We start from the raw sequence: 16,519 nt of genomic DNA, 5'->3' as shown, positions 1-16,519 counted from the left end.
GTGAGATGGAGTTTGACTAAAGAACTGAATGGGGACAAAGCTGCCTCCCTGAGGATCTGAGAGAAAGGTGTCTGCGGCAGCAGTACAGTAGATGTAATTCTCTGAGCCACAACAGTTTGACTGATTTGAGCAGCAAGAAGACCTATGAGGCCTTGGGAAGTAACTTAATACAATGCTTGCCCAGCATGCACGAAGTACCTGGTTCGATTTCCAACATGGCATAAAACTGAGTGTATGACATATACCTATAACCCCAGTACTTAGGGAGTGGAGGCAGGGGGATTAAAAGTTTAAGGTTATCCTCAGTTACAGAGCAAGTTGGAAGCCAGCTTGGGCTACATGAGACCTAGTCACAAAAATAAAAAGGAAGACTCATGGGGCTGGCCTGCAAAGGGATAGGGACGTGTTAAGGAATGAGGGTTCACATCGGTAAGCCTGGGTATCAGAAGCCATTGAATACCAGCCTCAGCACTCCCTCAGGGTTCAGAACAGGACTTCTAGGGCAAAGGAAAACTGGCTTACGAACTGGATCCGAGGGGTAGGACAAAACTGACTGACTTAGGCATATTTTTTCCTGCATGTTTCTTTATTCCTTGGGGAAAGATGAAAGAAGGGAGAAGAAAAAACAGAAGGCAGAAGGGGTAATCTCTACAAAACTTTCAGTTTATATAGGTGTACAGACAAGTTAGTAGTTCCATAGGTGGTAACAGGAGTACCAAGCATGCATTTTCTTTTTCTTTTCTTTTTTCCCTTTGGGCATAGTCGAAGTAATATCAAGCATGCATTTTCATCTGGCAAGGAGACACCTTATGTTTCAGAAGGGGCATGGCTGTGAAGTTCCCTGGCAGCTGGGCATGATTTGTATGAGAGTCTAGCTGGTTGAGTTAAAAGGAAAAAAGAAATCTCTACTGGGGACCCAGTTTTTGACTCCAGCAGGGTGCCCAGGTGAGAATTTTTCTCTCTGAAGCTAGTTTTAGTGACTCAGCCTTTTCCCTGTATAAACAGTTAATTTCCTGGGCTATGAACTTATGTTAGTTGAAATTAAGGTGAAGGGTAAATTCAGAATATTAATAACTTAGAGCAAGGGCCAGTAGATTACACCTTCCTGAGTCTGCTGTTAGAACAGATATAACCTCCTGTAATATGAGGCTCCTTTCTTATCAGTGACTACTGTCAGTAAATATAGTGTGGAGGACTATTTTTATGTAGATTTTGGCTATAAAAACAAAGGCTTGACTGAGCAAATCCTTTTCACACCATGGCTTCATGTTGTGAGGGCAGGTATCCAGTTACCCTACAGGAAAAGTCAGTTTTACACTGCTGGGATACTATAGAAGGGGAAAATGCCATGATTTCACAAGATTTCTACAGAATTGACAGTGACTTATCCAAAGGACAGGTGTTCACGTAGCTCTGCAAAAATGGCTTAGTCTGGGGCTGAAGAGATAGCTCAGTGGTTAAGAGCATTGCCTGCTCTTCCAAAGGTTCTGAGTTCAATTCCCAGCAACCACAAGGTGGCTCACAACCATCTGTAATGAGGTCTGGTGCCCTCTTCTGGCCTGCAGACATACACACAGACAGAATATTATATAAAATAAATAAATAAATGAATATTTTAAAAAAAGCTAGAAAAATGGCTTAGTCTAAGTGGATGTGTATGTGTGTGTACACTTCCCGTGGATAGTTCAACCTGATGTGGGAAGGTCATTGGTTAATTAATAAAGAAACTGCTTGGCCTCATAGGTTAGAACATAGGTGGGTGGAGTAAACAGAACAGAATGCTGGGAGGAAGAGGAAGTGAGGTAAGACGCCATGCTTCTGCTCTCCAGGGCAGATGCGATGAAGCAAGCTGCCAGGTCAGACATGTTGAATCTTTCCCGGTAAGACTGGTGCTACACAGTTTATTAGAGATGGGTTGATCGGGATATGAGAATTAGCCAGTAAGGGCTAGAGCTAATGGGCCAAGCAGTGTTTAAAAGAATACAGTTTGTGTGTTGTTATTTCAGGGCATAAGCTAGCCAGGCGGCCGGGAGCTGGGTGGCAGGAACACAGCCTGCAGCTCCCTTCTACACCAACTGACCTGTCGGCTGTACATTTAGTGTATAATACTTGTGGACTCACTACACCTGGGAATCATTGTAACGTGGAAGCCACTGGTTTAGAAATAGAACAACTTGTTTTCAAATAATCATTCTTCCAGAGCTCTTTGGCTCACTTCTCTAATCCCAACACTCAGGAAGTAGGGGCAGGGGGATCAAGAATTCAAGGCCATCCTCAAGCTGCATAGTGAGTTTGAGGCCAGCCTGGACTAGATCTCAAACAAATAAGTAAAACACAAATAACCACTTGATCTGAGTGGAGGAGGTCTTAGTGCAGAGCAAGAACAGGATTGGATAGATTAGTAGGAAGTGTTAGAGCAGTGTTTCTCAACCTCTGGGTCTCGACCTCTTTTCTTGGGGGGGGGGGTGGGGGTCAAATAACTCTTTCACAGGGAATGCCCTAGGCTATCAGTAAACACATATTTCCATTACGATTCATAACACTAGGAAAATTAGAGTTGTACAGTTGCATCAAAAGTGATTCTGTGGGGCTGGAGAGATGGCTCAGTGGTTAAGAGCACTGCTTGTTCTTCCAAAGGTCCTGAGTTCAATTCCCAGCAACCACATGATGGCTCACAGCTATCTGTAGTGATATCTAGTGCCCTCTTCTGGCCTGCAGGTATACATGCAGACAGAATACTGAGAATACTGTATCTATAATAAATAAATAAATCCTTTAAAAAAGGTAATTCTATGGCTGGGGGGGGTCTCCACAACATGAGGAACTGTATTAAAGAGTCTCAGCATTAGGAAGGTTGAGAACCACAGTCCTGGAGTGAGAGAAGTTATTGGTACCTGCCCTTATTCCAGTTTTATTGTGGCTCTGAGTGTAATGGTTTGTCCTTTCCCTTTAAGAGACAAGCCCCACCCTCTCCCTCCCTGGTGGGCCAAGGCAAGCAGATTTTCCTTCTGCTTCCAGCCTGAGTCCCTTCCTCCCTTCCTTTCTATCTCTCCCCACTTCTCCCCTTCCCCCCCTCTCTCCCTCTCTCTGTTTTTCTTTCTCTCTCTGCTTTTCCCCATTCTCTACTTCTCCCCTTTCCCTCTATAACCCACTAAATAAATATCCAACCTCACTCTGCATGGCATGCCTGTCTCTGTAACATACTTTTTGACTTAAATTTTGAAGTCAAGGCATTTTCAAAATATTTATGTTGGATTAATCCAGAAGCATTTATAATCAAATATCTTTTAGCAGCTTTTGCTCCTTCCTCAGCCATCAAACAATTCAAAGACAACACAATAACATACAGTATCCAGACTCTCTGTATATTTTTCATCTTTATGTGTCTTTATTTTAAACTCCATTTCTTTTATTTTTATTTTTAATTTTTGACTTTTTGAGACAGGATTTCTCCATGTATCTTTGGCTGTCCTGGAGCTCACTCTGTAGATCAGGTTGTCCTTGAACTCACAGAGATCTGTTACTTTGGAGAAGAGGTTTAGCTTTTGTTTCCACAGGAAATGAGAAGCTGTGGATTTATTCTGGGCTAAGAAAAATCAGGTTTGACGAAGGAAGACCCCCTAAAAGAATCTCCAATAGGAGCAGGTGGTCCAGATGATCTAACATTTCAGAGGGTCTCTGTTGGAGTTTCCTCTGAGTTCTGCATCCAGAACAGTTTCAAGACTGTTGGCTGAGATGATCAAGCCTTACATAATATTCCATTCAGGACTTAACCATAATTCAAAATTTTCTTTAGGTCCACATAAGATTATTAGCACCCCCAATCAGCAGGAAGTTGCTTAGAAAACTATGCTCACATTCCCAAAAAATGGTTTATGGATGCTTGCCTTTGTTTAGAATGTTGGTTACAAGTTGTTATGGATAATGGTCAGGAGAAAAGCTAACCAAAGGAGATTTGATTCAGAGTTCTTTTTTTTTAAAGGGGGAAGTGCTGTGGGACAATGGTTTGTACCCTGTCAATTGTATTTTAATAAAACACTGATTGGCCAGTAGCCAGGCAGGAAGTATAGGCAAGGCATTGAGAACAGGAAAATTCTGGAGAGAGGAGAGGTTCATTCTGCAGTTGTCACCAAGATGCAGAGGATTCAAGATGTGACTGCCTCGCCAAAAAAGTTACCAAGCCACATGACATGGCTAACACAGACAAGAATAATGAATGGGTTAATGCAAAATGTAGAATTAATTAATAAGAAGCCTGAGCTACTAGGACAACCAGTTTATGATTAATGTAGACTTATAAACGACTGTGGGACCTGGTGGGATGTCAACATCAGTCTTAAATAAAAGTCTGCCCCTACCCGTGGTTAAGTCAATGGAGACCGTAGAGGGGTAGTGAGAATGGAAAGGGACAAGAGACACAAGAGATGGAGACAAGACAGAATTCTGATTAAGTTCTGTTTATTTAAGGGAATAAGCAAGGTAAATATAGGGTAAGGAAAATGAGAAAGTTCTTCATGTGTGTATGGGTAACTAGGCAACTTACTAGGCAACCTAACCATGGTCTGATGGTCAGGCAGAAAGTCCCTAACTGCAACATGCAGAAAAGTCAGAATGTTCAGAACACAGGAACAATGGAGCAATAACTCCTTGCAGAGTTAGTGTCTGACAGATCAGAACAGCAGGAGAAGCCAAGCGCAACAGGGTGGGCGAAACTGATCCAGGGAACAGTAAGTCTCCCACAGGTAGGTAGGGAGCAGTAAGTCTCCTACAAAAGTTGTTTTGGACTTTCTCTTTATGACTGAATTTTCAGCTTTTCTTTTTATACACACAGTAAAAAGTATATGTCGTTTAATCTTGAAAGGTGTGTGGGAATGATTTATCTCTCAGCTATGTTCAAGGACACAATGTTTTTATTCTGCCAATTACTCTCTCTTTGTTCTGAAGGATGTGGCATTTCCACTTTTAGGATATTTCCTTTGCTGTCTCAAAGTTAAGGGGTCAGCTCATCTGTAGACAAGGTGGACACTTGGCAGTAAACATGACTGGATCTGTAAAGGGGTAGGGGCAAATTTGCTACTACTCTGGTATTTGAACACTTGATCCCCAGTGGATGGCACTGTTTTGGGGGAATGTTATAGACCCTTTAGAACAGTGGTTTTCAACCTTCCTGATGCTGTGACCCTTCAGTACAGTTCCTCATGTGGTGGTGACCTCAACCATAAAGTTATTTTCGTGGCTATTTCGTAGTTGTAATTTTGTTACTGTTAGGAATTCTAATGTAACTATCTAATATTTCCGATGGTTTTATGTGACCCCTGTGAAAGGGTCATTCAAACCCCCAAAGGGGTCATGACCCACAAGTTGACAACCACTGCTTTAGGAGGTACTGCCTTGCTGGAGGAAGTACATTATGAAGGGAGGGCTTGGAGGGTTTATAGCTTCAACACGTTTTCAATTATATCTCTACTTCCTAATGTAATTTCTCCGCTTCCTGCTCCTGCTTCCATGCCTGCAGCTTGCTCCACCATTTAGATTCTCCCTCTCCTACTTGGACTCTTTTTCCCTGAGATGCTTTCATCACAGCAAAAGGGAAGAAGCTGACACACTAGTGGACCCGCACTAATGGAGCAGCTAGAGCTGTGAACCACCAAGTCATCGCTCCTGGCCAATCGGTTACTCTTTTCCTCTAAACTTGGAGTTTGTTGAGGGCTAGTTAGATTAGCACATGCTAGCAGGCTCCTCGGGGTTCTGTTATTATTGTTGTCCGGACCTAGGCTGTCGCATGTCTCCTTTGGAAATGGGCCATTCTTCTTTCTGACACACACAAGTGTCCACAGCGGAGCCTCACTAGAGTCCAGGAAATGTTCTCATTTTATCTTTTGTGTGGCTTTGCTTGTCTTCCTAACTTTAGACATCGACACTCTAACCACTGACAGGACTGTGTTTGGAAATCCTGACTTGGAGAGGGTATCACAGAGGTCTGCCTGCCTCCTGAGTACTGGAATTAAAGGTGTGAGCCACTGTGGCCTGGTGATTTAACTTAAATCATAAGTAAAGTTTAGATGAGATGTTTTGTTTTATTTTTCTTCTTTCTAATTTGGTCTTGAGTTCTTTCCAGAGAACTGGTAGGAGATAGGGTGGTTGCATGACCATGATCCCAGTACTCAGGGACTGGAGGAAGGCATGAAGACTTGCCTTTTTTAATGATTTATTTTTATTTCATGTGCATTGCTATATTTATTTTTATTTCATGTGCACTGATATTTTTCCCACTTGTATGTCTGTGTAGGAGTGTTGGTATATGCTGCCATGCAGTGGGGGCACACACCTTTAGTCCTAGCACTCAGGAGGCAGAGGCAGGTAGATCTCTAGTTTGAGACCAGTCTGGTCTACAAAGTGAATTCCAAGACAGCCAGGGCTACACAGAGAAACTATGACTGGGCGGGGGGAAGAGTGTCAGATCCCTGGGAACCGGAGTTACAAAAAGTTATGAGCTGCCACGTGGGTGCTGAGAATTGAGCTCAGGTCCTCTGGAAGAAGCAGCCAGTGGTGTTTTTTTTTTTTTGTTTTTTTTTTTTTTAGAATTCTTTTAAAGATTTATTTAACTTTATTTTATGTGCGTTGGTGTGAAGGTGCCAGATCTCCTAGGAACTGGATTTACAGACACTTATGAGCTGCAACATGCTGGAAGTTGAACCCCGGTCTTCTGGGTCCTCTGGAAGATCAGTCAGTGCTCTTAACTGCCAAGCCATCTCTCCAGCCTCCAGCCAATGCTCTTAACAACTGAGCCATCTGGGCTGGAGAGATGGCTCAGTGGTTAAGAGCATTGCCTGCTCTTCCAAAGGTCCTGAGTTCAATTCCCGGCAACCACATGGTGGCTCACAACCATCTGCAATGAGGTCTGGTGTCTTCTTCTGGCCTGCAGACATACACACAGACAGAACACTGTATACATAATAAATAAATATATAAAAAAAACAACTGAGCCATCTCTATAACCCTAAGACTTGCCTTAAAAAAATAAAATGGGGGGCTGGAGAAATGGCTCAGTGGTTAAGAGCACCGGCTGACCTTCCGGAGGTCCTGAGTTCAATTCCCAGCAACCACATGGTGGCTCACAACCATCTGTAATGAGATCTGGCGCCCTCTTCATGCAGGCAGAATGTTGTATACATAATAAATAAATAAAATCTTTAAAAAAAAATAAAATGAGTGGGTAAGGATGCAAACATGAGGGCCTGAGTGTGAAAACCCAACACCACATAAAAAAAAACTGATATGAACTTTGTGCTGTAAGCCCAGGGCTGTGGGTGACAGACACAAAAGGATCCATGAGGCTTCTGCCTGCCAGCCTAGCTCCAGGTCCAGTGAGAGACACTCTCTCGAGGGAATTAGGTAGACAGTGATACAACAGGACACCCTAAGATCTCCTCTGGCCTCTGTGTACACACGGGAGAGGGCACCTATACGCACATGTGTGCATACACCAAACACAACCTTTCATGTTAAAAAAGAAGACACTATGTAAAATATCATCTCATTTATATAAAATTAGACTTATCCGTGTGGTCCATAGAAAGATGTATAAAATATGGAGACCCGAGTGTTATAGCGGGTGATTAGGGGTAGCCTCAGCTACCCTTCATTTGCTGTCCACCATTTTGATGGCCCCCACTCAGGCTCTGCCTCCATTCATTCTCAGGTCCCTCAGGAGCACTCAGGTGGGACAGATGAAGGACAGGAATAATTCTACTTCATTGCGGACAATAAGCTTCTTTGGGTGGATGTTGTCCGGTACAGCCAAGCTGGAGGTCATTTCCCATGCATCCACAAAGGCCACTTGGAGACCATCAAAGGCAGCGCGGAGGAACCTGTTCACCTGGATTGTGAGCCAGTCACTGCCATACACGGATTTGTAGCCAGTATTGGCCAGTTTGATAACCACCAGAGTACTGGGTTCCCTGTCCAGCAGGGCTTTCACAGCTTCCCGAATCCCTGCTAGTCTTTGAGCAAAGATGGATGGAGGGAAGGTGGTGAAGTGGGCTCCCATACCGAGCACCACCACTGTGTAGGGACCCCCGGCCAGGCCATGCAGAACTCTGGCCACAGAGTGCAAGGAGGCCACTGGAGTGCGACGAGAGCGCAGGGGCCAGCTGTGGGCCCTCCAGTGCAACACTGTCCCCCGAGTTGTGTCCACAGCCATCAGGGGACCTGCCTGGTATTGGACATGTAGATCAACTGGCTTCAGAGCTGTCGGGAGGAGGAGAAAGAAAATATTAACATAGGGAATCAGGAAGATGTCTCAGATGACAGCCCTGGTGCCTTGAGTTTGAACCCCTAAGATTCATAGGGTGGGAGGAGAGAAACAGCTCTTGTACATTGACCTAGGATCCCCTCACACACATGGTAGCAAGTGATTGTTCATATAGACGCCAAATAAACAAATGTTATGAAAATTTAATAGCAGAATTGTCAATTATCTTCCTGTATAAATATACATTCCTACTTTTGGGGGTGGGGAACAAGGCCTCACTGTGTAGCCCTGGCTGGCCCAAAACTCTCTATGCAGACCAGATTGACCTTGAGGTCACAAGTCTGCTTGTATCTGTTTCCAGATTGGGAACATTAAAGGTGTGCAACACTACAGTATGTGTGTGTGTGTATATATATATATGTGTGTGTGTATATATGTGTGTGTGTATATATATGTGTGTGTATATATATGTGTGTGTATATATATGTGTGTGCATATATGTGTGTGTATATATGTGGATAATATATCACATGTACATATGTCTCAAAAACATGTTTAATATACATATTACACATATGTAGAAACACAAGTCCTCTGCAAGCACTCATCCCTGAGCTGTGTTCAAGCCCTTAATTCTATAAAATTTTGGCTCTGTTACACACTTTTCTTCTTTTTTCTTTCATCTTCGTTCCCTTGTTGTTGGAGAAGGGGCTATCTCATAGCCCAGGCTGATTGATGGTGACCTTGGACTCTTGATGGACCTGTCCCCACCTGCTGAGATTACAGTCAGGCCCTACCAAGGCCCATGTTGCCACCTGTTTTTCCACCTCTCCTTCCCTCCCATCCTTTCCTTTCCCTGCCCTTTTCTCCTCCTCTCACCTCTTCTCCCTGCTTCCGTTGTGTTGTTGTGTGAAGATATGTGTTTATGACATAAGTGTGTGAGCGTGCACAGAGTGTACCATGGAGTGCACATGCACATGGAGTCAACTTTTGAGAGTCAGCTCTCCTTGCACCACAAAGGTTCTAGGATTTGAATTCAGATCACCAGGCTTGCATAGCAAATGCCTTAACCTGCTGAGACGTTTTTCTGGCCTCCGCCCATTTTTCTTTACCATCTTTACCTGCAAGGAATCCAGCCACTTCCTTCTCTTGGGTTTTTGTTGAAGAGTTACTGACTCCTGCGTCTCATTCCATACTTCAAGAGGAACATTATCTAATGTTTCTCTGTTGCCTTAAAATGCAGCATGGATAAAAGAAGCCTACTGTCTCTACCCAATTTGCTCTCAACTTCCTGAATTTCCCCTGCATCCCAATCAACTAATATCTTGATAATGACCTCCAGATGTTTTTGTTCTCATTGCTTGTTTTTGTTTTAAGTCAAGGGCTCATGTAGCCCAGGCTGGCCTCAGCCTCTCTAGAAAGTCAAGGAAGACCCTGAACTCCTTATCCTTCTGCTTCTACCTGAGTGTACTACTAAACCCAGTTTTTTCCTCTTCTTTTCTTTCTTTCTTTTTATTTTTTAGAAGGATCTCACTGTATTGTTCTGTCCTGTCCCTTTAAGAGACAAGCCATACCCATTCTCTCCCCCATCCACCAAGGCACGCTGATCTTCAGCTTCCAGCCATAGCCCCTTCCTTTTTGTCTCTCTCTCGAAGAGGCAGCTTCTGACTCTCCCTTCTCTCCTTCCCCTTCTCTGTTTATCTCTCTCTTTGCCTCTCACTCTCTGCTCTTCCTCCTTCTCCCTTTTTCTTCCATAACCCACTAAATAAATATCCAACTTCACTCTGCATGGTGTGACTATCTGGCTCAGTCTCTCACTTGCCAAGCGGCTTACTGCCTGGGACCTGGCTGCCTTCGTGGCCTACCATGGTCTCAGGACCCACTGTCCACTGCCTGCTGCCACTCGGGGACCTTTGTCATGGTCTCATGGCTCACTGCCATTGCCGCCACTTGGGAACCTGCAGCATTTTACTTAAACCATTACATTCACGGTGTGTCCATGGCTGTCCTGTAGCTCACTAAGGTGGCTAATTCTAAGTTACTTAAGTTGTGGACACATTTGGTAATCTGCTTGCAGTGCAAACATGAGGACCTGAGTTGGAGCCCCCAGAGCCTATATTAAAAAGCTAGGTGTGGGGGGCTGGAGAGATGGCTCAGTGGTTAAGAGCATTTGCCAGCTCTTCCAAAGGTCCTGAGTTCAATTCCCAGCAACCACATGGTGGCTCACAACCATCTGCAATGAGGTCTGGTGCCCTCTTCTGGCCTGAAGGCACACACACAAACAGAATATTGTATACAAAATAAATAAATATTTAAAAAAATAAAAAGCTAGGTATGGTCATATATGCTTGGAATCCTAGTGCTGGACAGTGGGGATGGGTTCTCAGGTGTCCTAATTTGCTTTTCATCAACTTAGTACAACCTAAGAGAATTTGTAATTGAGAAAATGCCTCCATTGAGGCATGGGAGTCTCCTTCAATGTCAGTGTTGCCTGACTTTCCCATCATGAGTCCTCACAGGCCCTCCTCTGACCCCATGGTCACTCACAGGGCACGGTGTCTCGTAGATACTCCCACCACTGCCGAAGGGTGGAATCCCCCATCATGTAGACAATGCGGCCAGCCAGGCAGTTCAGGATGCTGTCCACAGTGGGGAAAGAGCGGCTAGAACAGAACGTTGAGTGCCATCTGTCTTGGTAGTAGAAGCCAGAGGGTTTTGGAGACAGGTGGCCAGGGCGGCATGGGGGCCGAGAAGGCAAGGCTATAGGAGGGAGAAAAGCAGAGCAGAGTAACTTAGCAAAATATGGGCATCTTATAAAATGTCAATATTCTTAGTGTTTTTGTAAATGAATCTTTATTTACACTTGTTTATTTGTGTGTGGATGTGTGCATGCCAAATCACACATGTGGTACTTAAAGGACAGCATTTGGGAGTCAGTTATTTACCTTCACCTGTATATCCCAAGGTTTGAACTCAGGTCATCAGCCTTATCTACAAGCCCCTTTGCACAGTGAGCCATTTCTATGCTCCAGTCAGGCATTCTTCTATATACCATATATGTAGCATATCAATGCCCTCTTACAGAACCTGTGAAGTGTGTGTGTGTGTGCACATGAGTGTTTGAAATAGTCTTATGTAGCTCATGGTAGCCATAAACTTCCCATGAAGCTGAGAATGGTCTTGACTTTCTAATCCTCCTGCCTTCACCCCTAGAGTGCTGGGACTACAGGTTGCTTGTTCACAATCGCAATGTGGCACTCTCTGTAGCATGTAGCAGGCTTTTTCTTTTGGGCCATCAATCAACTCCCAAATCATAACACAGAAACTAACTATTAGTTAGGAATGCTAGGACTTACCTTATTTTTCTCCCATTAGCTCTTATAACTTAACATGTTTCTCTTCATATGTTTTGCCTCAGGGCTTTTTAACCTTTCTATATTTTTGCCCTTTCTTTCTTTCTTTCTTTCTTTTTTTCTTGTCAGTTTTTTTCTGTAGTTGTTTTATAACCTGTCCTGCAACTTGCTCTGTAGACCAGGCTGGACTTGACCTCACAGAGATCTGCCTGCTTCTGCTTTCTGAGTGCTGGGATAAAAGGAGTGCACCACCACCACCCAGAGGTTTTTTTTTACCTACCTACCTTTCTTCCTTCCTTCCTCCCTCTTTCACTCTTTCTTTCTATCCCTTTCCTTTTCTTTTCTTTCCTTTCCCTTCCCCTCCCTCCCTCCCTCCCCCTCTCTCTCTTTCTTTCTTTGTGTATATATTACTTTCCTGCCATCTCTATGACTGGCTGGTGGCTGCCTGACTTCTGGCCATGGGCATGTCCCTCTCTCCCTTGTTCACATCTCTTTCCTTTCTTGTTCTCTGGAGCCTAGAGTTCTCCTCTTACTTATTCTCTCTGTTCTCCATTTTTTCTCTGCCTAGGTATTGGCTGGTTAGCTTTTATTTATAGACCAATAAGGCACCTTAGGCAGGCAAGGTGAAACAGCCACACATCTTTTCTGTGGGGGCACGGAAATGGGAGCCTATTTCCACGCTGACCAAAGTTAGAGAGTTGGAACTTACCTCTAGGCCTTCAAGGTTATTGTGTTTCTACCTCAAAGGTTCTCTAGATTTAAATCAGAGAGTTCTGCTTTCTCAAGGTTATTGCCAACAGGTGTAGCTAATAGCCAGTCTTGTATTTCAAGAATAGAGAAGTAAATATCTTTCTACCTTAAAGAAAAGTCTATGGATCCAACTATGTTCCAGTTCCCTTAAGGAGATAACTTTGGATTCCATCCAGGGAGTGTTTTGCCTACAGAATGTTTTGGTCTAGGGTGTGAGGGTGACTTGTTTTGTTCTAGCAACAAAATGTTTAACTATAGATGTAGCCGGCTACCTTCAACTGGTCTGTTCATTTCCCTGTATGATGTTAATACAGTTTTTTTGTCTTATTCCTACCTTTGGGGTCAGGGGTATTTTAAGCAACGGGAAATTAAATGCGGGTGAATTCCAGTACTCACTGGAACTCCCTTCTGATATTATTCTATGTTTCTCTGTTTCATTATTTTCATTGGTGTCTTCATATTCTTTACAATATTTTCTAAATCCCCACACCTCTACCCTGGCAAGAGGTATTTTTGTTGAGGCTGGTCTCCAACACTTTCATAATTAGACAAATGCAGCATAAGCAAATGTAACACATCTTTATATCGTTAACAAAGGCAGCAGAAACAAGTGCAACACACCTTTACACAATTAAAGCAATATTCCACAGCATAAACAAATGTAACACATCTTTATATCGTTAACAAAGGCAGCAGAAACAAATGTAACACACCTTTGCACAATTAAAGCAATATTCCACAGCATAAACAAATGTAACACGTCTTTACATAGTTAAATATTTCACAACTGTCTGTATCCATTTATAGATGGTGACACTGAGATCCTAGAATGTTAAGTGACTATGGTGATCAAAACAAGGATGATGGGCCAAAACAGTAGGAATGACATTCTGTACCCTGTCCAAGTTAGGCAAATACTCTCCCATTAAGTTTATCTCCAGTCCATCAAGATTTGTTTTTTAAAGTTCAGTGACAGACAGAGATAGCATTTGAAGCCAGAAAGTATGCTGTTATAGCCCTAGTACTAAACACTACTACACTTCCCTGGCAGGAAAGTCCTAAAGTACCCATCTAAGGTGTAATGGTCTGTCCTGTGTCTTTAAGAGACAAGCCACGCCCCCACCCATCTGTTGAGGCAGGCAGATCTTCCTTCCTGCTTGCAGCTTGAATTCCTTCCTTTTCATCTCCCTCTCGAAGAGGCAGCTTCTCTCTCTCTCTCTCTCTCTCTCTCTCTCTCTCTCTTTCTCTGACTCTATGCTCTTCTCTCCTCTCTGTTTCCTCCATAACCGACTAAATAAATATCCAACCTCACTTTGCATGATGTGCCTATCCGACTATTTCTTGCCCGCCATGTGGTTCCCTGCCCAGGACCAGCCACCTTCCAAGACCTGTGGCATGGTTTCATGGCATGCCCACTTTAGAGGCCTGTGACATGGTCTCATGGCCCACTGCAGCCACGGGGGACCTGCAGAATTTTACTAATCCATTACATAAGGGCTGCAGAGCTGGCTCAGTGGGTGATGTACAGGCATGTGCAAGGGTGAAGACCTAAGTTTGACTCTTAGAACACATGTAAACACTGGGTGTAGTATGCCTGGAACCCAAGCACCTGGGGAGGTGGAGACAGCAGATCCCAGGAGCCTACTGACCAGTCAACCCCAGGCTTGGTGAGAGACTTTGTTTGAAAAAATAAAAAGAGCCTTTCTTTATGTGACCCTTTGTTTACTGTTCTAGAACATTGACCAGCTGTCTAGGTCCTTCCTACATACACCTGGAACCATTCTTCCAGCCTGGCGCTGATGGCTGACAATCAGCTCCTTCCCTGGCACGAGTGGTTGCCCACACCTGGGAACAACTCAAGTATTTCCCTCAGTGACCATCCATTTTGGGCTTAGAGGGTGCTGGGAGTGGGATAGATCTCTGCCTCAGACACTTCAAGCGACTGGACACATGCATCCCAAGGCTGCGTGGCTGGCCACTTGTGACCTTGTGCCTGAGGCTCTAGACCCCCCCTGCCTCCTCTAGGGACTCTGTATCTGGTATACTCCAGCCAAGAGCACAAACAACTGATATGTTTCACCCTGTGCCCAGTGTTCTTTAGTGGTTGAACAGAATTTTTACATAGATTTCATTCTGATTGTGTGTGTGTGTGTGTGTGTGTGTGTGTGTGTTCATGTGGATTTTTTTTTTGAGACAGGGTTTCTCAGTAACTAATAAGCCAGTACTGGAACTCACTGTGTAGATCAGGCTGGCCTCGAACTCACAGAGATCCCCCTGCCTCTGCCTCCAGAGTGGTGGGATTAAAGGTGTGCACCACCATGGCTGGCTTCATGTGGACTCTTAAGGACCATCCTGATTGGAGCTCTATGTGCTGCTGGGAGGACCCTACAGATCTTCCTTGTTTACCACACAGTCTCACCTTTGGGTTGGGCATATGATGGCTCCAGGGGTTCCTTACTTCTTTGAGGGAGAAACTAATGCCTTCAGTTTTTTTTTTTCCCCATTATGAGGGAAAACCAAGAAAGAGACTGTGTCCCTCTGAATACCATGGGTTCCTGGTCAGTAAAGGCCTCTAGGTAGTCACTGTGCAAACATCGCATTTGGAACCTCTATGAACAATAATATGTGTACTTGGGTCCTGCCTGACTCCCTTGCTTTCTGGATGTGGCTTGAAAGAGCAGAATTAGCTCCCCCACCTACTTGAGTTCTGCATACTTTGGACTGGCAGAACGCCACATTTATGCTCTGATTACTACTGATTAACAAAATACTGAAAAACCCAGAAAAGAAAGGAAACAGAAACAACAACAAAAGCCTACAGTGAGATGGTCCAGCATGTAAAGGCACCTGCTTTCAGGCTTCATGACCTGAGTTCAAACCTTGGGACTACAGATACACACGAGAGTACATAAAACAAGGAAATGAAACTCAATACCACTTAAAGTCAAATAAAACAAAATAGAGAGCAATTGGGGCAAGCGGTCTGATGAAAGCCCGACCTCATACACTTCTGCACAGCAAGTGTGCGCACACACATACACTCCAACTCAAAACAAAAGTCCACAACCCATCTCAGCTGATGACCTTCCCGTCCCCACCCCCATATTCCAGCCTCACTTACCCACATCACTCATGTTCCCAATGGCTGCTGGTGTCACCAGGACGGGAGATATGCCTGAAGGGAGTGGCTGGTCAGTCACACTCCTGAAGAAACACTGAGCATGAACTTTGACGGAGGTTGACCAGGTGAAAATTTGATTTGTAAAGAACGACTGGTTATCTCTCCTCTGCCTAATCCCAGGGCACTACACTAAAGGGAGCACTGATGGGCGACTGTAACAGTTAGGGGGGAACACACACGCAAGAGAACAAATATCAGGTCACTAATAGTCAAGATAACAAAGGGGTTATGTAGTTCTTTTTTATAGTAAACGGACCACCACAGGAAATGAAAACTACAATTTTCCTGGTGTTAGAGTCTAGAAAGTACAATAACTTTTTTGCTGATGTTACACAAACACTCAATTACTCAATTAATTTTAGCCCAGCCCCCTCCCCACAGGGTGTAATGCCCAGGCGTCCCAGGCTGGACTTGTATTCACTATGCAGCCAAGGGTGACCTTGAGCTCTTGAGTTTTCTGCCTCCCTTACAAGGTCATCCTCTAGCAAACATAGGAATTTTTTTTAAAGATTTATTTATTTATTATGTATACAATGTTCTGCCTGCACATATGTTTGCAGGCCGGAAGAGGGCACTAGATCTCGTTACAGATGGTTGTCATTGCTGGGAATTGAACTCAGGACCTCTAGAAGAACAGCCAATGCTCTTAACCTCTGAGCCATCTCTCCAGCCCCTCAAACAAAGGAATTTAAATTCAACCTGGGCTGCAGGAATCACTAAAACACTGCTGATGACGCCTCAGCAGGGAAAGGTTCTTGTTGTCAAGCATGATAACTGAGTTTGATAAATGGCCCCACATGGTGGAAGAACAGACTTCCTCAAGTTGCCTTCTGCTTCCACATGCACTCTATGGCAGATACATGAACTGCCCACTCGTGTATGTACACACACAAACACACAAATGTAAACAAAAGAAAAGAAGGAAGGAAAAAATAGAAAGGAAGGAAGGGAGACAGAAAGAAAGAGAGGGAGAGAATGTAG

General features: G+C 44.1%; 1 protein-coding gene across 2 annotated transcripts in view; it reads right to left on the bottom strand.

Annotated features, from left to right (window-relative positions):
• Positions 1-7,525: 7,525 nt before the first annotated feature.
• Positions 7,526-16,519, bottom strand: part of LOC121446352 (NXPE family member 3-like) — a 34,815-nt gene continuing 25,821 nt past the window's right edge. For both annotated transcript variants that reach the window (XM_041648929.1, XM_041648930.1), the window contains 3 exons: positions 15,479-15,561; positions 10,802-11,014; positions 7,526-8,250 (listed from right to left, as the gene is read on the bottom strand). In XM_041648929.1, coding sequence (XP_041504863.1) covers positions 7,718-8,250; positions 10,802-11,014; positions 15,479-15,561 — 829 coding nt within the window. In that variant the 3' untranslated portion in view covers positions 7,526-7,717. The remainder of the gene's footprint in view (positions 8,251-10,801; positions 11,015-15,478; positions 15,562-16,519) is intronic.

This window comes from Microtus oregoni, unplaced genomic scaffold (assembly GCF_018167655.1).
Source record: "Microtus oregoni isolate MIOR12 unplaced genomic scaffold, Mior012 000003F_ref0000135, whole genome shotgun sequence".
Taxonomy (NCBI): Eukaryota; Metazoa; Chordata; class Mammalia; order Rodentia; family Cricetidae; genus Microtus; species Microtus oregoni.
Note: the sequence above shows the minus strand (reverse complement) of the source record. Positions and strands in the feature narration are given on the sequence as shown.